At 37.0% G+C, this 24,840-nt stretch overlaps 1 protein-coding gene across 1 annotated transcript in view; it reads right to left on the reverse strand.

Annotated features, from left to right (window-relative positions):
• The window catches only part of SMC5 (structural maintenance of chromosomes 5), a 113,962-nt gene extending 90,794 nt beyond the window's left edge, over window positions 1-23,168 (reverse strand). Inside the window, exons 1-3 of the mRNA XM_082843118.1 lie at window positions 22,909-23,168; window positions 17,809-17,950; window positions 9,462-9,514 (exon numbers count right to left, since the gene is read on the reverse strand). Coding sequence (XP_082699244.1) covers window positions 9,462-9,514; window positions 17,809-17,950; window positions 22,909-23,105 — 392 coding nt within the window. The 5' untranslated portion in view covers window positions 23,106-23,168. The remainder of the gene's footprint in view (window positions 1-9,461; window positions 9,515-17,808; window positions 17,951-22,908) is intronic.
• Window positions 23,169-24,840: the final 1,672 nt, after the last annotated feature.

Consider the following 24,840-nt stretch of genomic DNA (forward strand, 5'->3'; position numbering starts at 1 on the left):
TTCTCAGTAATTAAGGAATTGATCTGACAACTGCAATCAGCTAAAATACAGAAGATTTAGCAATATAACTAATAAGCTTGAACTAATGGACAAATACTGAACATTGCACATACAACAGCAGAATTCTCATTCTTTCAACCAAACAAGTAACAATTACAAAAGCTCAGTACAAGTAAGTCTCAACAAATTTCAAAGGACTGGGAACATAAAGACCATCTCTCTCTCTCTCTCTCTCTCTCTCTCTCTCTCTTTCTTTTACCACACTACTATCAAGGTGGAAATCAATACTAAAATGTAACAGGAAAATCACTACATTAGAATCTGAAACAACTTTTAATTTATGAACTCAAAAAGAAAATGAAGAAAACATTCACAACTGTAAAGTACGAAAATACAATATACCAAAATTTGGGAGATGGAACTAAAGCAATACTGAGAGGGAAATTTTTAACCTTAACTATTTATATCAGGGAAAAAACAAAAGACTGAAAACTAGTACAATAAATATCCATTTCAAGAAATTAGAATAAAAGAAACCAAAAGTTTAAAGAAGAATTAGTAAAGGTAAGAGTAAAAATTAATGAAATAGAAAGCAATGATGTTAAGACAGAAATAACAATGCAAAAAGTTAATTCACTAAAAAAGACTAATAAAACTAACATCAATTTTTTCCAAATCATGAAAAAAACATGAATGAAAGAGGGGACTACAACTACAGAAGACACTTAGATAATATATATTATATATGAGACAACATAATACAAATATAATAAAGTTACATAAGAAGCTATTATTTAGCCCAATAAAATTAAAAGCTAAGATGAAAAATTTTTTTAGAAAAGTATAAACTACCATGATGATTCAAGAAATAGAAAAACTAAATAATCCACTATCATTAATTAAATAGTTAAAAAATTAAAAAACAAAAAAACTCGAGGCCCAGATGATTTTATCAGTAAGTTTAACCAAACATTCAAACAATAAATATTTCACAAACAAAATACAGATGTAAAAATCCTAAATAAAACATTAGAAAAGCAAATCTAGCAATGCAAAAATTATGACTATACTGCATTTATTCTAAAAATGCAAAACTGGGTGAATATCAGGAAATTAACTGAATTTAACAATTAAAATAATATGATCAATTCAATAGATGCTGATAAAATTCATTAGCTAGCCATAATTAAAAGAACACCAAATCAGGAACAAAAAGTAAATGGTATCAAGGAACCAAATAAATGGTATCTTCCAAAGTCCTACAACAAATACCTCATTTCACTGAAGCCACACTACCATTTTTCTGTTCCTCAGAAACAACAAATTTAATTCTGCCCTAGATGCTGAGCACAAACTCTTCCATCTGCCTGGAACACTCTACTCCCAGTTCTTATAGTTCTTATTTAGTTCTCAACTCATGAATATTCTCAACAGGCCTTTCCTGAACATTCAACAGAAATAAATAAAAGCACCACCTCCCCTAAACCTTGCCAAGGCCTACAATGAGCTAAATCTAATCTAAGTTCTTTGTCTTCATTTTACTCGACCTATCGGCAACACTGGACACATTATCAATCCCTCCTCCTCAAGCCATTCGAGCCATTCAAAGTACTGCTTTCCAGGTACTATATTCTTCGGACTCACTAGCATTCTTCCCAGTTTCCTTTCCCTATATTCAGCCTCTAAATGCTGCAGTACAACAGAGTCTAGCTCTTAGACTTCTTTGCTTTGTATCTTCTCCCTTGGAGATTTCAATCACCCTACTGCCAACTCCCCAAACGTATTATCTTTGGCCCAGACTTCCCACCAAACGATAGGTTAAAAAATCCAATTGCCCATTCAACATTTCTACCTGAATGGCTATATAGGCATCTCAAACTTTACTCTGTATTTTACTGACCCTGAGAAGCATCTGTTTTTGTTATTGTTCTTTTCCATCTTAACATTTCTGAAACTGGGTTGCACATTTCAAACTGTGTCATATTCAGCTGGAAGCTGCATTTTACAAATGGTGCCATCTTAATTTGATGAAATATAATTTACTCCAAAATGACCTTCTGATCTTACCCTAAAACATCCTGACGCACGTTTCATTACCTCAGCTAACAGAAACTCCACTCTTAAGCATGCCAGATTATCTATATATGTACATGTCCTCTTCGATGCCTCTCTTTCACACCCTATATTCAATTTGTGAGCAAATCCCAAACTATTTTAATTTTCTCTTAGGGTTATTATTATTCATCACTACATTGGTATCCTTGCTTTTGCCTCTGTTTCCTATTTTTCACACAGCAACTTTAATGGTCTGCTTAAAATTTAAGTTAGATTATGTCACCTCTCTGCTCAAATCCTGGTGGCTTCCCATCTTATTCAAAATAAATGCAAATTCCTTACAGGTCTACAAGGCCTTATGAGCTGGCTCCCTCCCTGATATTTTCATAACTTACCTTTTCCTGTTCAATGCAATCCAGTGACTCTAGGTACCACTTCAGAGTCTTAGCATTAACAGATTCTTCTGCCTGAAATGCTGTTTCTCCAAATATCTCCATGCTCATCCCCTTATTCTCTTCAAGTCTTTGTTCAAATAATACTTTCTCAGGGAGAACTTTCCTGATCACCTTATTCAATACTGTAATTTCCACTCTGGCATTCCCTATATTCTCTTCCTGCCTCTATTTTTCTACACCGTGCTCATCACCATCTAACATATTTTATTACCTATTTGTTTATGTCTCCTCTTCGCCTCTAACCATAAATTCCATGATGGCAGAATGCTGTATCCCCCAATGAACTAATAAATATTTGAAAAATGATTGCATAAATGCATGTCAGAGACTATTCTATCCACTGTTGCCTTCAATGGATATGTGGTCAGTTAATGCAGCCGTTCAACAGCAATGACAATTCCAACAACTAAAAATGAGCCATTTTGTGTCTGGTACTCTCAAAGCCACATGGACACTAATGGAACAAGAGAGCACAACATAACCATGTTGAGTATGGGGAAAGGGAAATCTCCCCTTGTGCCAGACTTGGCAACAGAACTCTGGTTAATAGTCACTGGTTAGATTATTAGAGCAAGCAGCTACTGCACACCAAGTAGTTAACCTATTTAGATAACTAAGAAGACAACTGGGCTTTGGTGATTCAGAGTAGAAAGTCAGGAGTGCTTAAGACCTGCAGCCATCCATAATGGACTTTTGAAACTTAAATATTAATACTTCCTCTGTATTTTATAAATATACCTGGCTTAGTATATTTTTTCAGTTTCAATATCTAAGAAACCATTGTGATCAATCAATGGTACCAAGGCTAACCCAGGAGTATCTTTGGCAACAGGCATACCTCGGAGACATTGCGAGTTTGGTTCCAGACCACCACAATAAAGTGAATACTGCAATAAAGTGTGTCACACGAATTTTTCGGTTTCCCAGTACTTATAAAAGTTGTTTACACTATACTGTAGTCTACTAAGTGTGCAACAGCATTACATCTAAAACAACAATGTACCTACCTTAATTAAAAATACTTTATTCCTAAAAAATGCTAACCATCATTTGACAATGCGGGGTTGCCACAAACCTTCAATTTGTAAAAAAACAAAAACAATGTATCTGCAAAGCACAATGAAACGAGGTATGCTTGTATTTTTTAAAATTGAGATATAATTCACATATCATGCAATCCACCATTTTAAAGTCTACAATTTGATGGTTTTTAAAAAAATGATGGTAAAATGTATAAAATTTACTAGTTTAACCATTTTCAGGTATACAGTTGAAGGACTGTGTGTAGCAACAACGGTTTTTAAATACATTCACAAGGTTGTGCAACAATCACCACCATCTAATTCCAGAATATTTTCATCTCCCAAAAGAGGAGCCCATACCTGTTAAACCAATCACTCCCCATTCTTTCCTCTCCTCATACCCCAGCTACCACTAATCTATTTTCTGTCTATGGATTTGCTTATTCTGGACATTTCATATAAATGGAATCATGCAACATGTATTCTTTTGTGTCTGGCTTCTTTCACCAAGCATTATCTCTGCAAGGTTTACCCATGTTATAGGATCTATCAGTACTTCAATCCTTTTTACGGCTCAATAAAATGTCATTGTATGGATATATCACATTCTGTTTACCCATTTATCAGGTGATATACATTTGAGTTATTTATAATTTTCATTATTAAAATTAGGAAAAAGCTACTTTTGTGTCAATGAGCAATCAATCTCTAGAATAGTGACTGACCAAAGAATATTTGTATTTAATATTTGACAGATGCTGCCGAATAGGATATAGTGCCTGTACTCCCACAAACAGTGCACAACAGGATTCACTTTCCTATACCTTCATATGATTGAATTTTATTTTAAAAATTTTCTAAGCTGAGAAGAAAAGAATCCTCACCTTGATTTCCTTGATAACTAGTGAGGTGTAGCCTCTTTATATATTTACTGGCCATTTACTTTGCATTAAATTTCTTTGCTTATTTTCTATTAAGTGGTTTATAATTTTTACTGACTTGATGAAACATTGGTATTTTGATAATTTTGAGACATGTACATGCTATCCGTACTGAGAATGTTTCCTCCCATCTGTCACTCATTTTTAACTATAGCACCATTATATTTAGCTAGATTTCTATGGAGCCTAAATTTCTTATTTTCCTTTATTTGTTTATTTTTTTCGAGGCAAGGCTTTATTGGGTCTAATGCTGCAGCATAAGGGGGTGAAAACAAGAGTCAGGTGCCCATGCTCACTCCACAAGAGGAGCTGCTTGGGTCCTTAAAATGGGTAACAACAGGGGCAGGTACGTGGGTTGGGCAGGAGGTACAGCTTAGGTAACCTGTCCACTGCCGTGGTGGTGCTTTGTGCAGGGATTATGCACAATGCCCTGCTTTTGCTCCTGGCACCTCAACTGGTTTGTGGCTTTTTTTTAATCTTATTGTTCATAACTGCCCCAACTGCCATGTGCAGTTATTTTTAGTCCCTTACAGTTACTTTGTATTCTGTCGCTTCAGGGGAAGTTTGTCCAGGTTCAAGTGCTCTGGTAAAGGGTCCCAGGTACCCAGCCTATCTCAAGTGGAGACCTGCTGTTCTCAGCCTAGCTTTCCTCGTGATTTGGCAGAGGCCGTGTAGTTCCAGTCATCAAAGCCTTCTCTTCCTTAGAGCTCTTCCTATCTTCCTTTATATTGTTATTGGCTATCCTGTTCTACTTAGAAAGGCCCCTCCCTTTCCTGAGATTTAAAAAATATTCTACATTTTTCCTATCATTTTCAAAGTTACATATTTTTTTCACTCAGCCTTTAACACATCGAGATTTTATTGATGTACAGGGTGGCTGATAAAGCTCTATATTTATCCATTTTAAAAATTAACAGCTAATTATTTCAACTCAATTTGAGTAATTTACACCCGATGCTTAAATTGCCACCTTTACAATAAATTAAATTTTTATGAGGAAAACATAGGAAGAACACTCTTTGACATAAATCACAGCAAGATCTTTTTTGATCCACCTCCTAGAGTAATGGAAATAAAAACAAAAATAAACAAATGGGACCTAATGAAACTTAAAAGTTTCTGTGCAGCAAAGGAAACTACAAACAAGACAAAAAGATAACCCTCAGAATGGGAGAAAATATTTGCAAATGAATGAACAGACAAAGGATTAATCTCCAAAATAGATAAACAGCTCATGCAGCTCAATATTAAAAAAACAAACAACCCAATCCAAAAACGGGCAGAAGACCTAAACAGACATTTCTCCAAAGAAGTCATATAGATAGCCAAGAAGCACATGAAAAGCTGCTCAACATCACTAATTATTACAGAAATACAAATCAACACTACAATGAGGTATCACCTCACACCGGTCAGAATGGTCATTATCAAAAAACCTAGAAACAATAAATGCTGGAAAGGGTGTGGTGAAAAGGGAACCCTCCTGCACTGCTGGTGGGAATGTAAATTGATACAACCAGTATGGAAAACAGTATGGAAGTTCCTTAAAAAACTAAAAATAGAACTACCATACGACCCAGCAATCCCACTACTGGGCATATACCCAGAGAAAACCGTAACTCAAAAAGACACATGCACCCCAATGTTCGTTGCAGCACTATTTACAATAGCCAGAACATGGACGCAACCTAAATGCCCATCGACAGATGAATGGATAAAGAAGATGTGGTACATATACACAATGGAATATTACTCAGCCATAAAAAGGAACGAAATTGGGTCATTTGTAGAGACGTGGATGGATCTAGAGACTGTCATACAGAGTGAAGTAAGTCAGAAAGAGAAAAACAAATATCGTATATTAATGCGTATATGTGGAACCTAGAAAATGGTACAGATGAACCGGTTTGCAGGGCAGACATTGAGACACAGATGCAGAGAACAAACGTATGGACACCAAGGGGGGAAAGTGGTGGTGGTGGTGGTGGTGGGGGTGGGATGGATTGGGAGATTGGGATTGACATATATATGCTAATATGTATAAAATGGATAACTAATAAGAACCTGCTGTATAAAAAAATAAATAAAATTCAAAAAAAAATTCTTATATACATTTAGAACTGTTCCTATTTTCTCCATTCTGCTCCTCTAATTTTCTGTACGAATTCCATACTATTAACAGCTTTATTAACTAGACAGCCACATGTGAAAGAATGAAATCAGGACATTCTCTAACACCATACACAAAAATAAACTCAAAATGGATTAAAGACCTAAATGTAAGGCCGGATACTATAAAATTCTTAGAGGAAAACATAGGCAGAACACTCTATGACATAAATCACAGCAGTAACTTTTCTGGACCCACCTCCTAGAGTAATGAAAATAAAACCAAAAATAAACAAATGGGACCTAATTAAACTTAAAAGCTTTTGCACAGCGAAGGAAACCATAAACAAAACGAAAGGACAACCCCCAGAATGGAAGAAAATATCTGCAAACAAAGCAACCAACAAGGGATTAATCTCCAAAATACACAAACAGCTCATGCAGTTCTATATCAAAAAAACCAACCCAATCAAAATATGGGCAGAAGGTCCAAATAGACATTTCTCCAAAGAAGACATACAGATGGTCAAAAAGCATATGAAAAGAGCTCAACATCACTAATTATTAGAGAAATGCAAATCAAAACTACAATGAGGTATCTATCACTTCACCCGGGTCAGAATGGCCGTCATCAAAAAGTCTACAAACAATAAATGCTGGAGAGGGTGTGGAGAATAGGGAACCCTCCTACACTGTTGGTGGGAATGTAAATTGGTACAACCACTATGGAGAACAGTACGGAGGTTCCTTAAGAAACTAAAAATAGAATTACCATATGTTCCAACAATTACCATACATCCCACTCTTGGGCATATATCCAGAGAAAACCATACATGCATATTTGAAAATATGCATTGCATATTACATTGCACCCAAATATGCATGCAATATACATTGCACCCCAATGTTCACTGCAGCACTATTTACAATAGCCAAGACATGGAAGCAACCTAAATGTCCATTGACAGAGAAATGGATAAAGAAGATGTGGTACATATATGCAATGGAACATTACTCAGCCATAAAAAAGAATAAAATAATACTATTTGCAGCAACATGGATGCACCTAGAGATAATCATACTAAGTGAAGTAAGTCAGACAGAGAAAGACAAATATCATATATCACTTTCATGTGGAATCTAAAAAAAATGATACAAATGAACTTATTTGCAAAACAGAAACAGACTCAGATTTCGAAAGCAGACTTGGGATTGTGGGGTGGGGGTGGGGGACTTGGAAAGAGATAAATTAGGAGTTTGGGATTAACATATATACACTACTATATATAAAACAGATAATCAACAGGGACCTACTCTATAGCACAGGGAACTCTACTCAATATTCTGTAATAACCTATATGGGAAAAGAATCTGAAAAAAAATGGATATATGTATATGTATAACAATGACTTAGCTATATACCTGAAACTAACACAACACTGTAAATCAACTATACTCCAATATAAAAGAAAAATTAAATTTTAAGAAAAGGCTTATGTTACACTTTAACATCTGTTACATAAATGTCTTATTCATGATCCTACTTTTTAAGACCTCTTGGGTTTATTCTTCCCGATGAACTTTATAATCAACTTATAAATTTACCTGTTGAGACTCTTATTGGAATTATATCAGATTTATACATTAGCTTGGAAAGGACTGACATGTTAATGGTGACCACAAATTTATATTTTTAGAACATAATATGTTTCTCCATTTATTCAGGTCTTGGTTTTGTATCCTTCAGTAAAATACCACCATTATATTTTATTAAGTTGAGCATAACCTCTTTAACTGTTTTCTTCCATGTGTGCCTATTTCTCACCTCTACATAAATTCTAAAATTTTCAACAATTTTTGAATAAAGATCACTTCCTCATTTCCTATAAAATAAAGTATTAGATAATCTTTAAGAGCTATTTCAGCTAAGAAAATTCAATAACTCTCTATAAACACTCCAAAAAACAACACTCTAAAAATCACCTAAAGGATGTGCATGTTCATATATAAAAGACAAAGTATCTGCACCAAGGATGGTCAACTGGTTTCATCTTGAAGAGTAACTCTCATCCATCAGAAATGGCTGCCAAGAGTGGTAAACTCAGAACATCTAGGTTTAAGGGAAAAGAACACCATAATGAATTATCAATTTCTACCATGGGGAGGGAATGGAAAATGGTGACATAAATGCCAAGTATCTGCCATACATGAAGTTCACCAAACTACTAACAGCGGTTGTTTCTGGAAGTGGAATTATGGCAAGAAGGCTTTCATCTTTTTACACTCCTACATCGTTTGCATTTTTTTAAACAAGCAAATATTTTGCTTTCAAAATCAGAAAAAAGAAAGCTTAAGTTTGTAAAAAATACTGCAACTTCTTAATGAATATTTAATAGTGGTATATTTCTATTTCATTATCTCCCATAAATTTCTAATTTCCTTAAGAATTTTTCCAGAAGAAAGTTCTTACAATTCAGGTTTTAAAAGATGCATTAAGGGACTTCCCTGGTGACGCAGTGGCTAAGACTCTATGCTCCTAATGCAGGGGGCGAGGATTCAACCACCGGTCGGGGAACTAGATCCCACATGCACGCCACAACTAGGAGTCCAAATGCCACAACTAAGGAACCCGCCTGCCGCAACTAAGACCCGGCACAACCCAAATAAATAATAAATAAATATTTTTTAAAAAAAGATGCATTAAAAAAAACAAAACAAAAAACACCTTACCTCTCTAGATAAAGTATCCCTTAAATATTATTTCCAATATCTATGCCACAATACTGTATTATTACTCTTGACTAAAGTCATCAGGAAAGCATGAACATAAACTAAGAAATTATGTAGGAAAATGTGGTTTTAGCACTTTTAACACTTACAATTCAATTTCAACCATGCCTTTGGAACATCCTCTCTTCACAAAAAAGCCAACCTAAGATATAAAAAAGACAAAGTGAGCTGTGTGATGACATTCCCAGGTTAACAATGAGCGATTTAGCAAAGTCATCATTATTTGTCAGATTCTTTCAATAACTACTCTGTACATTCATTCCCATCACTTTCTAATTGTACCCTTCCCAGATTTAGACTCCTCCATTGGTTCCACTCACAGATAGTAATCATCTAAGTTACCATTTATTGAACCTTCTATGTGCCTAATAGCCTCTTACAAAGTTCATGACAGAGCCAGTAAGTAGTGCAGAGCAAGGATCTGAGCCCAGGTAGCCCAGCTCCAGATCCTGGGTACTTCTATGGAGTTGCACAGATTAAATATTATTAACAATCACTCTTAAAGTACTCATCCTGTTACTAATTAGGATACACCTACCACCCAGCACTTAAAAAAAAGAGCAATACACGTAGTAAATACAATTTAAGTAAGTACAATTTATATAGTATAATAGACATATTTAAGCTAGTTTCTATATATTTGAGCATAAGTATGAAAAAAGACCCTGGGCCTAAAAAAATCAGATTGGATCTTAAATTAGGCTGTAAGTAAGTAATACTTAAAAAAAGGCAAAAACTGCACCTTGCAAACAATTGTCTTTTTAATAGTGATGATGACAATTGTAACCACAACAGTTAACATTTATTAAGCATTACTAAATGTTTCTGTGCTAAGCACTTTATATACAATTTTCTCATTTAATACTCATGAGCAAAGTTATGAGCTGTATGTTATATCCATTTTATAGATTATGAAAGTGAAACCCAGAAATATGAAAAAGCCTGTTCCTGTAACAAGAAAGTACAGCTTAATGATCAAGAGTACAGGCTTTACCGTGTCTAGTTCAAATCTCAAGTCTGCCATATACAAGCTGTTTGACCTTAACCAGGTTACTTAGCCTCTGTTTCAGTTTCTTCATAGATAGGGAAAACAGTGGCATTTTTGTAGGAGTGGGTCATCTACTCATTAGCTTGCAACAATTAAAATACTTCGTACCAAATGGAAGAAAAGATCAGGAGGAAGTTTTTATTATAAAGTATCCATACAGGTGGTACAGAACATGCTTGTACTAAATTTTTATGTTAGCATTTAAATAGAAATACAACATTAAAAAGGTTTTTTTGCTAAGAACTTGGACATCCCCTAAACACAAGGTCTGCAATCTGTCATCTAAGAAACACTGCACTGCACTCCACAGCTTCCTTTAAAAAGCCTACCACTCAAGGGTGAGGAGAGATGTGTCTTCTTTATGACACAAATAATAGGAAGATTGGTGAACATTGTTACAGCCCAATCCATTCTGACCATACAGCCCTTGGAGTACAATCCAGCAGACCATTACACAGAGATAAGGATTCAATAAATGATTTCTGAAAATTACATATTAGGAATTCCCTGGCGGTCCAGTGGTTAGGACTCCGTGCTTTCACTGCCAACAGCCGGGGTTCGATCCCTGGTCAGGGAACTAAAATCCCACAAGCCGAGCAGTGGGCAGTGCGGCCACAAAACTACGTATCAATATTTATAAAAATCTGAGTGGGTCCTTGGAAATTATCTAACCCAACCCGTTCTTTGAAATAAAGAGAAACTGAGTTCCAGACAAATGACTAAGGTTACAAAGCCAATCATTAACAAAGCAGTATCTTTTCTACCTCATAAATGCCTCCCACAGAGCATTAAAAAAATCATATTTTGAATACGTTATTTATAATCATAAGGGGTGTAAAACTCAATCTTGTAACCTACATTAAATTTTAAGCCTGGCTAAGAAACCTGTAATATCATTTTGATAATATCGTAATATTTACAACAGTTTTAGAAAAATGAATCACTTCAAGTTTTAAAAATATTTTACAGTGAAGTAACAACTCAACTTTTAGACTTTTTAAAAAAAAATTATTTTATTTATTTTTGGTTGCTTTGGGTCTTTGTTGCTGCGCATGGGCTTTCTCTAGTTGCGGTGAGCAGGGGCTACTCTTTGTTGCGGTGTGTGGGCTTCTCATTGCGGTGGCTTCTCTCGTTGTGGAGCACGGGCTCTAGGCGTGCGGGCTTCAGTAGTTGTGGCATGTAAGCTCAGTAGTTGTGGCGCACGGGCTTAGTTGCTCCGCAGCATGTGGGATCTTCCCGGACCAGGGCTCGAACCCATGTCCCTTGCATTGGCAGGCGGATTCTTAACTACCATGCCACCAGGGAAGCCCCTAGACTTTCTTTTTAAAACATGTTTTTATGTGAAATACATACCACACAGTAAATATGAACTTTATGCACTGTTTAAGAAATAACAAAACAACCATGTATCTACCTATTTAAGGAACTGATCACTACCAGTGTATCTGGCATTCCTTAATTCACGCCAGTTAAGTCCTTCTCTCTCGACAGGTGTAATCTCTAAATTGATTTGCTGATAATTCTTTTGCTTTTATTTTTACTGTATAAATCTCCAAATATTAAATATATATTATATATATATTTGACCATTCCAGAAACAAATTCACATTACATGTATTTTTCTGTGATGGCATTTTTCCTTAAAATTCTGTTTTTGAGATTTAACCAATGAGCCAAAGTTTGCTTTTACTGTCATATAATATTCAATTTTATTTGACTATACTAGAATTTATTGCAAACAATGTTTCTATAACTATTTCCATAATTTCACCTAGTATAAATGGACACAAGCTTACTAAGGTACCTAGAAGTAGAATTTTTGAGGGACTGGATATAGGCATTTACAGATTTACTAGGTAATGCCATATTTTCCAAGGGGGTTGTACAAATTCATATTCCCACCAAGAATGTATCAGAGTTCCCACTGCTTTATATCCTTATAAGCCACATGGCACCACAAGAATTTTTGTGGGTCTAATGGATACACCATGCCAGGGTTAATTCGTTTCTCTGATAATTAATGAAGCTGAGCATATTTTCATGTATTTACTGGCTGTTTGGGGTGCCTCTTCTGTGAGACATCTGAGCATATCTTTTGCTCATTTATCTTCTGAGTTGCCATTATTTTGATTATGTAGTCTGGATACCAATCTTGTTATATGTGCTATATATATACCTTCTCTCATTTGTAACTAGTCTTTTCTCTACAAGGTGTCTTTTGATGAACAAAAGTTCCTTAATTTTACTGTAGTTGAATTTATCAACCTTTCCTTTGCAGTCTATATTTTTATTTAAGAAATTCTTCTTTAATCTGAAGTCACAAGGATATTTTCTTTGACTACCAATCTTTTTCAGAAACTTTCTGTTCAATCACATTTAGATCTTTAATATACCTGGAACTGATTTTTGTTATAGTGTGAAGAAAGGACTCAATTTCATTTTTTCCTATACCAATAAGCAATTGTCTCAGTAGTATTTATTCATCTCTTCCCCACTCATCCACAATGTCAGTTCTGTCATAAATCAAGTTTTTACTAATCATGGCTTTGTATCTGGGCTCTTTATTCTGTCACATCACACTAGTCTATCCTACACCAATACCACAATGTCTTAATTTACTGTAATTTTGTATTGTCTTGATATCTGATAGGCAAGTTTTTCCATTTTGTCCTATTTCTTTAGAAGTATCTTAGCTATTTCTGGCCCTTTATTCTTCCACCTATAATTTAGAGTCAGCTTGTAATTTATATAGACAGTATAGGGATTTTGACTGGAATGACATTTTTATATTAGATCTTCTTGTCCATTAATACAGTGCATCTCTCTAAACTTCAATGTTTTTAAATAAAAATTGTAATTTCTGCATATAGGTCTTACATGTCTTTTATTAATTTACTGCTATGAAACTTGTACTTTTGTGGCTGTAATGTCCATTTTTAATTGCATTTTCTGGTCTTTGTTAGTATATAGAAATGCAATTGATTTTTGTTATACAACTTTTTTTGGCAGGGTCTCAGTTTTTATTTCTAATCTGATAATTATTTTTAAGTTTATTATTGTTTTTGTTCTTGTGGTACACGGGCCTCTCATTGCCGTGGCCTCTCCCGTTGCGGAGCACAGGCTCAGCGGCCATGGCTCACGGGCCCAGCCGCTCCACGGCATGTGGGATCTTCCCAGACCGGGGCACGAACCTGTGTCCCCTGCATCGGCAGGCGGACTCTCAACCACTGCGCCACCAGGGAAACCCTAAGTTTATTATTAATTCTAATCAATAGATATAACTCACAGAAACAAAAGGTTTTGGAGTCCTCAGTAAGTTAAAGAATGTAAAAAGGTCCTTGCCTTAGTCTGGGCTTCTATAAAAAAAATACCACAGGCTGGATGGCTTTAACATTTATTTCTCACAAATCTGAAGGTTAGGAAGTCCAAGATCAAGGTGCCTACAGAGTCAGTGTCTGGGTTATACAATCTTGTATCTAGTAATCCTGATACATTTGCATATTGATCCATCAGGAGGCTTATCTGAAGTTTCTTTGTGGTTTTTATGCAGACACTCACATAATCTGTGAATGACAGTTTTCTTTCTTTCCAACATGTATCTTTTCTGTTCTACCTAGAACTGCCAGTACAATGTTCAATAGTAATGGTAGTAGGCAACCTTGACTTGCTCCTGAACTTGCTGTACATTTTCATAGGTATCTTTTGTGAAATTAATAAAGGTCCCTTCTATTCCTAGTTTGCTAAGAGCTTTTAATCATACATTACTGTAGAATTTAACTGAATGCTTTTTCTCTATCTATTAAGATGACCATAGAGTTCTTCTCCTTTAAAATGTGGTTGATTCTTAGGAAAAAATTAACATAATACATCTCTCACTCCTTGAATAAATTCAATTTGGTCATGATGTGTTATGTACTATTAAATTCAAAATGCTACAGTTTCTTTTTTGTGTGTGATTTTTGGTTCTAGATTCACGAGTGAGACAGGCTTGTAATTTTTTCATTCTATCCTTGATTGATTTGGGTACCTAGGGTCACATTCTCTGTGTAAAATAGAAACTTACTGCTATTAGGACTAATCCACAATTGTCTTTGTCTTTCTCTATGAGAAAAAATTTACCAGCTAATTTATCTTTTCTACTTAGTCAGTTTTGATAATTTAAGTAGTTGTAGAAACATTTATAGTTACAACTTTTTAAAAATTTAAACTTGAGTGGCATAATGATTCTCATAATATTCTTATATAATCTTTCAAACCTCTGCTGCATTCTTGTAACACCCTCGTGGTAGTCATCAGGGCAGTTCGTGAATATTCTGATTCTCCTTTCAAGCAAACGACTGCACTTGCTCTTTCTCTCTGATCCAAGTTATGGCTTCATGACATGCTTTGTCCAATGAAATATGAGCGCAACATATATATTTACTATTGAAAAATATTCACATATAAGTGGACCTGCGCAGTTCAAACCTGCATTCTTCAAGGGTAAACTGTATATACTGAAATGAAGATTCTATAAGGCTAAAGTACCTAAGTGACCACAAAGGGCCTACACTGGATAAGCAGCAAGAATTAATCTTTTGTATATTTAAACCACTTAAATTTGGGGGTTTTCTGGATCACAATTTAACATATCTTAACTATTACTTTTTGCCATTCCTTATATTTTTTTCTTCCTTTCTCTCCCTGCCCCCAGAAGTTACTGATTTAAATAGTATTTTTGAAAAGCAATTTTTAGTTTTGTGGTTCCTACTGAATCATTGTTTATTATTTTATTAATTTCTGCTCTTACTTTTCAGTTTCTATTAAAATTTCTTCTTTGACCTGTGGATAATATAGAAGTACATGTTTCATTCTGAACAAATGGGAAAATTTTAGTTATCTTCTTTATTATTTCTATCTTAATAGCACTGTGGTCAGAGAACATAGTCTATGTGGTAGCAATTCTTTGATATTTTTTGATATTGCTTTATGGCTCAGTTTATGGTTAATTTTAAGAAATATTCCATTTCTGCTTAAAAAGAATGTATGCTCTACCAATTGTTGAGTGCAGTGTTTACAACATGTCCATTAGTTCAATCTAACTGTTGTTCATACCTTCTATACTCTTATTAATTTTTTATCTGATTGGATCTACTGATTACCACTAGCTCTTCCACTATAATTCTGGAGCTGTTAACTTGTCTTTAAGAATTCTGTGATTGTGCTTATATATTTTGGAACTAGATAATGTGAATTTAAGTTGGGAGCTGAATTATCTTCTTGCTGAACTGAAACTTTCATCAATATTTAATGACCATCTTTATCTCTAAAAGTTCTTTTTTCCTTTAAATTCTATTTTGCCTGGTATAAATTCAGCTACACCTACTTTCTTTTGTATAATATTTGCCTGGTATGTATTTTTTCATCCTTTTACTTTCAACTTCTCTGTAGTTTTTTGTTTTAGATATGCTTATTGTAAACAAAACAGAAGGGAACTTTGTTTTATTTATCTACTCTGACTTTCTCATTTAACAAGAATGTAGAGCATTTACTATTATTGTGAATGTATTTCCACTATCTTTTTTATGTTTTTTAATAATATCCTTTTCTATATTTCTCTTTCTTTTCTCTTCCTCCTCCTTTCTTGAGACTCCTTCTGGGTTGTTTGGGCAGTGGTTATTTTTTCTCTACTTCTCTCTTCCTACTTTAACCTTTCTTGTTTGGAGATTATATATTTCAATTTTTTTACTGGCTTACCCTAGAAATTTTAACATGCATATTTAGCTTAATAAACTCTGAAGCTAACCAATTATCTTAACTTCCTCCCAACAATACAAATTCAAAGAATACTTCAACTCTGATCACTTCCTTCCTGTTGTCCAGGAAGGACATGTAGTACTATCTTCTTTGATTTAAAAACTTGACAAATGAGACATTAGTATTATTTTACACAGTTTACTTCCCTATATGTTTACCATTTTTTTGCTCACCATTTCTTCTTACCTCTCAGACTTCCTTCTGGGATCATTTTCCTTCTTCCTAAATTATATACTTTCAAAGTTCCTTTATGAGCATCTCAAACTGTTCTTTTCTTTCCCCCTCTGTTTCCATTCTGAGACAATATTACTACTATGTTTGGTATTCTGGAATTTACTACAATGTGTCTATTTGTGTATTTCTTTCATTTACCCTGTTTGGGATATATGAGGTATCTTGAATCTGAGGATTCAAGTTTTTCAACATTTCTGAAAAATTCTTAGTCATTCTTTCTTGAATATTGCCTCTTCCTTAGTCCATTAACTATCAGGTCACAATCTTTATTTCACACTTTTTTCTCACTTTATCTCTATACTGCATTTTTAGGAAAACTGTCAAGTATTTTGGTTCACAAATTCTCAAATATGTCTGCTTTGTTGTTTTACCTGTCCATGAAGTTTCCCTCCCATGTACTGTTATTTCTTTATGTTCTATTTGATTCAAATTTACCTGATCAAGTTTTTCAAATTTACCTGATCTTTTTTGTTACTTATTCTTTTGTTATACTTGCAATCTTCTTTCAGTTCCTTAAATAAATTAAGTATTCCTAGTTTACATTCTATGTCTACAAGCTTTGCAGGTCTGATTGTATAGTCTGTTGTTTTTGTTAGCTCTCATTTTTGGTGATTCATTTCCTCCTATGCTTTGTGATTTTTTTAGGTATGGATTCATGAATTTCTTAGAGCTTTATGTTGAGGACTGGATTGAGGATATTTTCCTTCAGAGGATTTGCATTTGCTTCTGCCTGAAGAGAGATGTTACTAACTGGGACCACTTTAAACTAAAATTACAATGTATGTGATAAGACTCGTTTGGAAGATTTTCTTTTTTTATCTACTGTATTCAGAGCTAACAATGAGATAAGTAACCTCACTGTCCCACTTTGTGATTATTTTTTTCTTCTGCTACATGCAGTGCTTGGCTTCTAGTTTTATCTTCTAACCCTTCTGCACCTTCAGGACCCCCAATCCTATGCAACCAATTCAAAGCCAGGCTTTAGGGTGCAAGGTAAAGCAAATACCCCTGGGTAAACAACCCCAGAGCTTGTAGAAATCTCTAGATCCAAACTACTTTGTTTGTGCCCTTTGTAAACTTACTTCACCTTTCCACAAGCCCAGAAATACATTTAAAAAGATATATTTTACATTATTTCTAAGGTTGCAGGTGTTACATACTTGGAGAATTCTCTAGGTATATAGTGCACACTACTTCTGGAAATGGAAATCTCCCCACAGTGTCCCTGCCAACTTCATTATTTATATTCAAGCACAACACATTTGCTATACTCAAGGAATGGAGATACAGAAATTGATTTGTTACTAAAAGCAATTCATGGCTTTGAATTCTGTTAAAAAGTACATATGTTAACTCACCTTATCTGCCCGTCCCATGAAAGCAGGTTTGCCTGCTAATCCAAGGCAAATGGCACACACGATGCTGGACTTCCCTGTTCCATTAGCTCCAATAATCATATTCAAGTGGGGCCCAGGAGATACTTCACAGATATCATATGTTCTAAATTATAAAGAGGTGATATTACTAAGCAGAGATAAGAAGTGAAGAATATTTTCTTACCAAAGCACTTTTTCTTCCTTTACCCTTATCATTACCTACAGGCTTCCTCAAATTCTTTTAAAAACCACCTAACCTTACAAATTTAATGTAAGGTTAATTTATAGGTTGTTAATAAACTAGAGGGAAAAAAATCTGTCAGTGGGAGAAATGAAAAAGGGATAATGTGTATCTAAAATAAGAACATTCATTGGAAAATAAGACTTCATGTGCTTTTTTTTCAAATATTAAGTCTGCTGAATAAAGCAAAGTTTCATATTTACTCTTTAATAATTACAATACATGAGAGAGTACATCAAAGCTACTATACAAATAAGACAATTTTTAACCAAATTATATGTAAGTGAAGCCATGGCTCATCCTGAATCTGTGGATTTTACATTTATATTTCTCTTGAATTAAAAATTCTTACTAGCAACTTCTCATAGTAAACCAAATTATTTCTATTCTAATTAGAAAACTGAAGATATATCAAGCCAATAGTTTAATTTTTATTATTACTTAAAAAATAACATCCAATTCCTTTAATATGCTGCCAGACATTCACCAAAGGATCTATTTTTAGTACAAATTCAAGTAAATTTTACTCCTATGGGAGGAAACAAGAGTGCATCATCACCAAGCACTTTTGTAACATTCCCTCATACTAGAAGGCAGCATGCTGTCCAGCACTCTACATGCAACAGTAGCATCTAATCCATATTAGTACTCCGGGACAGCTACGGCAAAATGTGAAGTGAACTCTGACTCAGATATCCTTCTACCTTGTCTTTGAATATTCTGAATTGGAACCCATAAATAATGTCCTGTTCCCACAGGGTTTCAGTTAGCTGCCAACTAATTCCCCAAGAGTAAAAAAAACCTTAGCCTGTTACCTGCTAAGTATTTAAATAATTTAACCAAGCACACTTTAACTTTAACACTCAAACAAATTAACAATTCTGAAATGCCACGTGGTAATAAAATAAATACAGGTGGTAAAGAGAGGTATTTTCTGGCAGGTTTCCAACCCCACATCTCTGTACAGCACCTATCTATCTATCTTTTCAGAAGCTTTATTCTAGTAACAGCTGAGTCTTAAAGCAACCCTTTACAACGGCTAAAATAAAACTAGTTGGGGAATTTCAGACATCTGGAAAAGTATCTGACATGGAACTTCTTAACCCAACACATGAAGCCCCATTCTATTAATACTGGAATTTCCTGATGTGAAATCTCTGTGTGACTGTCTTACTAAAATAGTAATGCAACTGGTATTTAAGCAAACAATAAATACAACAGGAAGAAGCATGAGAACTTCTGGCCTATACTATACACACAAATATTATAAACAGGAAAAATTGCCCAAAACAAAATAAAGCCTCTGCTTTTTTTTTTTTTTTTTTTTTTTTTTTTTTTGCGGTACACGGTCCTCTCACTGTTGCGGTCTCTCCCGTTGCAGAGCACAGGCTCCGGATGCGCAGGCTCAGCGGCCATGGCTCACGGGCCCAGCCGCTCCACGGCATGTGGGATCTTCCCGGACCGGGGCACAAACCCATGTCCCCTGCATCGGCAGGCGGACTCTCAACCACTGCGCCACCAGGGAAGCCCAAGCCTCTGCATTTTAAAAAACCTTTCTGACTCTACAATATGTTTACTGGGAATTCCCTTTTTGTGAGTTCCCTTTGCTCTGAGCTCGCCCTGAAAGAGCTAATGTCAGAGGCCCACCCTCTTCTCAGTCTACATACTTTGCCTAGTACCTCATGTATTCTCCATGGCCTCAGGTAGCATCTATATGCTGAAAGTCAGTCCAGATGACCTATATAGATGGAATTCCCACCTCAAGAACTCTATTTGGATAGAGTCACCTCAAACTTAACACATTCAAAATTAAACCCACCATCTTTTCCATCTAAAACCACTCTTATAGTCTCTTAGTGAAGGATATCATCATTCATCTCACTGCCCAAGTCAGAAACCTAGGCATTAGTTTTGCATCATCTTTGATTCTTACCATCTCCTTCACCTCTATCCACACTACCCATCCGCCCATCATCCAATCAATCACCAAATCATGTTGGTAGACAAGCAAATCTGAAATAACTTGTTTTAAAGAAAAAGAAGGACTTCCCTGGTGGCGCAGTGGTTAAGAATCCACCTGCCAATGCAGGGGACATGGGTTTGAGCCCTGGTCCGGGAAGATCTCACATGCCGTAGAGCAACAAAGCCCGTGCGCCACAACTACTGAGCCTGCGCTCTAGAGCCCGCGAGCCACAAGTACTGAGCCCATGTGCCACAACTACTGAAGCCCACACGCCTAGAGCCCGTGCTCCGTAACAAAGACAAGCCACCACAATGAGAAGCACGTGCACTGCAATGAAGAGTAGCCCCCACTCACCACAAATAAAGAAAGCCCACGCGCAGCAACGAAGACCAAACCCAGCCATACGTTCATACATACATACATACATACATAAAGTTTTTTTAAAAAAAAGAAAAAGAAAAAATAGGACCCTTCATAACTTAGCTCTAGCTCATCGTTTTCTACTTTCTATCTCCTTCCCCTATTCTCTAATAAGACCTCTATATTCTAACTATAATGAATTTCTTTCAGTTTCTTGACTATCTTATGCTTCCTTCTTTCTCCAAGCCTTTGCACATGCTATTCCTTCTGCCTAGAAATCTCTCCCCCCATTCTCGATCCCATTCGACTTGGTTAACTACCAGGAATCCTTCCTTTGACTACCCTCTTCCAGGCCATTTCGGTTCTCTAAGCCTACTCTTCCTACTTCATTCCTAAAACTCAAAGTCCTCTCATTGTAAAAATAAACAAAACCTCCCCTAGCTCTGCACTTTCCAGCTACCTTTTCTTTCTCCTCTTCACATCCAAGCTTTACTTCCTCACACTCATTCATTCTTCAATGACTGCAGTTTTCTGCTTCCACTACTTCAAAGTGTCAAAGATTTCCTAACTGCTAAATGCAGCAGGTTCTTTTCTGTCCTGTTATCTGACTTCAGTGTAGCAGATGATATTTTTGAAGCGCTCTTTTTCCTTGGCTTCTTTGATAATACTCTCCCACGGTTCTCCTCTTACCTTCCTGAACAGTTCCTTCTTAGTCTGTGAGTTCTTCTGCTCGCCTTTAAATGTTGTCATTCCTCCAGGACACTGTACTCAGCCTTCTATTCCTATTTATATTCCCTTTTGGGCAATCTCAACCATTTCTGCAATTTCAACAATCACCTATATGCATGATTCTCAAGTCTCTCACCTCTCACATTTTCCTGTAAGCTCCAAACCCTTAAAACTACTGACTATAAAAGATCTTTAAGATGCCCCACAGGAAACTTCAATTCACAGGATCCAAAAGGCATTTATTATTATCCTCCCCAAATTGCTCCTTCTGCATAGCACTATATATGACCAACTTGCCAAGGCAGAGACTTGAGAAAAATGCTCCATTCCTCCCTTACCCTCATGCCTCACAATTAATCTGCAGCCAAATCCTGTCAAATCTCTTCTTTCTGATCCTACTTCCCACTGCTAGGTTCAAACCCTAATCATCTCTGCCTTCATATTGTAAAAGCCTTCTTGCCTACAATCTTGCACCCTTTCTAAATCATCCTTCACACTGCTTCCAAAGTAATATAAATCATATGTCATGCCCTGCTTAAAATGCATCCTGGCTGCCTACAGGATAAAGTTGGAATTCCTCAGCAAAGGAAACACAGACCCTCAACATCTGTCTACATCTTCAGTATCTACTCTGTCCACATACTAGCTCACATCCTATGTTCTAGCCATACTAAAATACTGGAAATCTCCCCAATATAGCAAACTGTTTCAGGCAGTTCCTTGCTATTCCCTTCTTTTAAGACTTTCATAACCCTCAGTACAAAGCCCTTCTCACAGCTGTGGACGAAATTAATCATTTCATCCTTTGTGCCCGCACGGCATCATGACGCATATATTTATTATGGTAGGTACTTCATTTAATTATATTTATCTTTCCTGATTTGGATTCAAACAGCAATTCACCTACTTATTAGCTGTGTAAACGTCGGCAAATTAACCTCTCTAAGCTTATCAATGGAGGTGATATAAAGAGTTGTTATGAGGAATGAATGAGGGCACTGTGTAAATAAAGCACCTACTTCTATACCTGGCACATGATAGATGCTTGGAAAAAAAAATGTTCCTATTGTTACTGCAATTCTGTTTTCCCTACACCGCTCTGTGAAAGCTTAAAAAAAAAGAAAAAAAAAAAAACAGGCCTTGATCAAACGAACTCCAAGGTGCTAAACGGATACACGGTATTTGTGTTAGAACATGTTTACTCAATTCTAAAGTGAGTATTATGGTTAGTTGTCTTAAGGGTAAGAAAGGAACCAGGGAAGAAAGCCAGATTTAAAGGAGTCAAGGGTCTGTTGGGAGGCGCAACAACTGAAAGTAAGGCTCAGTGTTCCTGTACATTTCAACCTCCATCCAGAACAACCTTCACCATCTTTGTCCACCTGGCAACTGCCTAGTCCTCACGTATCTGCCGCAGCATCATTGCCACTCTGATTTAACTGTTGCAGCCTCTAAGTTCCCAGAACGCATAGTTTTGTGAATTACAGATTATGTCCTACCTTTCTAGGCCGTTACTCCCAGCGGGCGGAGATCTAATTCCTACTACTTCCAAGGCCCGCCATATGACGCCTTCAAGCAACGTTGGCATTAAGAATTTAAAAACCGTAACACACTACACACACGACTACCGCATCAACACACACGTCGATCTCCACGGCCCACAAGTAAATATCCTCACGGCAATCCCGGCAAGAATTTACTGTCAGACGCACAAGCCAGGCACACATCCCCGCGCCCCCAGTGTGCGGGCCCGCTCGCCTCCCCCGCCGCGGCACGGCCTCCGGCCACTCACAGGAAGTTCTCCATAGCGATGCGGACGATAGAGCCTTCAACGAAAGGCCCGGACGACTGCAGCGGCAGTGGCGGCAGCGCCGCCGGTGGGGCCGAACTCTTTTTCTTGTTCGGGACTTCCGACGAGGGATCTCTCGGGAAAGCTCTCTTGGGGGCCAGGGGACTTGGGGTGGACGTTTTCCTGCTCGGAGTCGCCATCCTGGCTGCCTCTCTTCCCGGCTGTGGCTTCCGTTCCCACAGACCCGCAGCTCCGACGCTCCAGCGCCCCACTCCCGCGCGAAGTGAGCGGCGCGCGACTCCCCCGCGAGCCCGCCCCGCGCCTGCGCAGTCCAGGCCCGTAGCGTCAGCGGGCATACCCCGCCCCTCCCACCGCCCCGTGCAGGGCCTAACCTGAGCCGGCGAGAACAGAGCGGCGGGGTTTGGGAACTCGCGGAAAGCGGATACGGGATTTTCTGCTCTGTATTTTCAGAGGTTTTGTTTGTTTTTAACTCAGAAAAAGATGTCAGTTGCATTTAGTATTTTGAAAGACTTTTCAGCGCTCCGAGGAAACAGATCCGGGAGGGGACGGAGGGCGGCGTTTGCGGTGGTACCTGGGTGGGCCGGGGTCCCGAGTGCGCCGGGACTCGCCGGTTTGGAGTCCGGCGAGTCTTCTTACTTTGCTTTCAATCAGGTCTCCGTGTCCAAAAAAAAAAAAAAAACACCACAAAAGAAAAAAAAAGACTTTTTCAAATGGCTCTATGCTTGCTTCTCCCCTAAAACATCGCGCTAGGGTCTCCTGCGCTCTCCAACAGATGGAACGACTACACCGCAAAGGTTCTCCTCACTGACTCTCCACCCCCTCGCTCCCTAATTCTCTATTAAGACTTCCTCGCCTGAGGTTTCTAGAAATCCCCGCTGGCGTCATTGAGCGGGTGCTTCCACTTAAACCTACTCACATTCATCTAGTTAACTCCCTTACTAAAGATGAGGTTCCCTGAGGTCTACGTAGGTCTTCGCTCACTCAACTAATAATGTCTAATCTACGAGAGGCTGGGCTGTGGTACTAAGGGATCCAGTCAATGCTGCATGTCTCAGAGCTTACGTTCTGGTGTGTGAGACAGGAACAGAACAAGATAACCTACATATAATCAGGATAATTTCAGGCGGTGATAGGTCCCAGGAAGAAAAAACAGAATGAATGTGATGGAGAGTCAGGAAAGGCCTGTCAGAGGAAGTGATTTAAGCTAAACCCTGAAGGAACACGAGCCAGGTGTGGAAATGAGAAAGGAGCATTCCAGGCAAAGACAGAGACTCTGAGGTGGGAAACAGTGGAATGAGGAACGAAGGGAAGGCAGCGTGGTTGCAGTGAAGTGAGCAAGGTTGCTTAGGGGAGCCTTGCCCATCATGCATTTTATTTTAAAAGCAATGGGAAGCCATTGGATGGTTTTAAGCAGGAGAGAGACGTGATCTGATTAAAGTTTTTAAGTGAGCATTCTGCTGATTCGACAGGGTCAAGCATGGGAGTGGGGAGGCCATTGAGAAAGCTATTGCAGTAGAACCCTGATTCCTGACTCCTGGACAAATGCTCCTTTCCCAGGCTCCTGCTTCTTCCTCTCACACAACTGAAATCTGTGCTCTCTAAAAGTTGTAACCAAAGAAAAGTAGAATAAGTTTTTTTTAAAAAAGTGAACTTGTTATTAGAAAATTTTAATACAAATTAAAATAAAGTAGAATACCTTTATAACTGTTCAAAAGGCAGGAAATAATTTTAAAAATAGTGTTTAGGAGGGCACTATCCTGTCATTTGCTACATTACTAGTACAAATTTTTTGAAAAGTGACTTGGTACCCTGCTTCAAGAGCCTTAGAAGAGTCAAATTCTTTGAAGAAATGATTACATTTAGGGAAACCTATCCTAATGGAAAAATAATGTAGGCGTAATGAGAGTTGAGAGC

The sequence above is a fragment of the Leucopleurus acutus genome (assembly GCF_964270905.1).
Source record: "Leucopleurus acutus genome assembly, chromosome: 7".
Taxonomy (NCBI): Eukaryota; Metazoa; Chordata; class Mammalia; order Artiodactyla; family Delphinidae; genus Leucopleurus; species Leucopleurus acutus.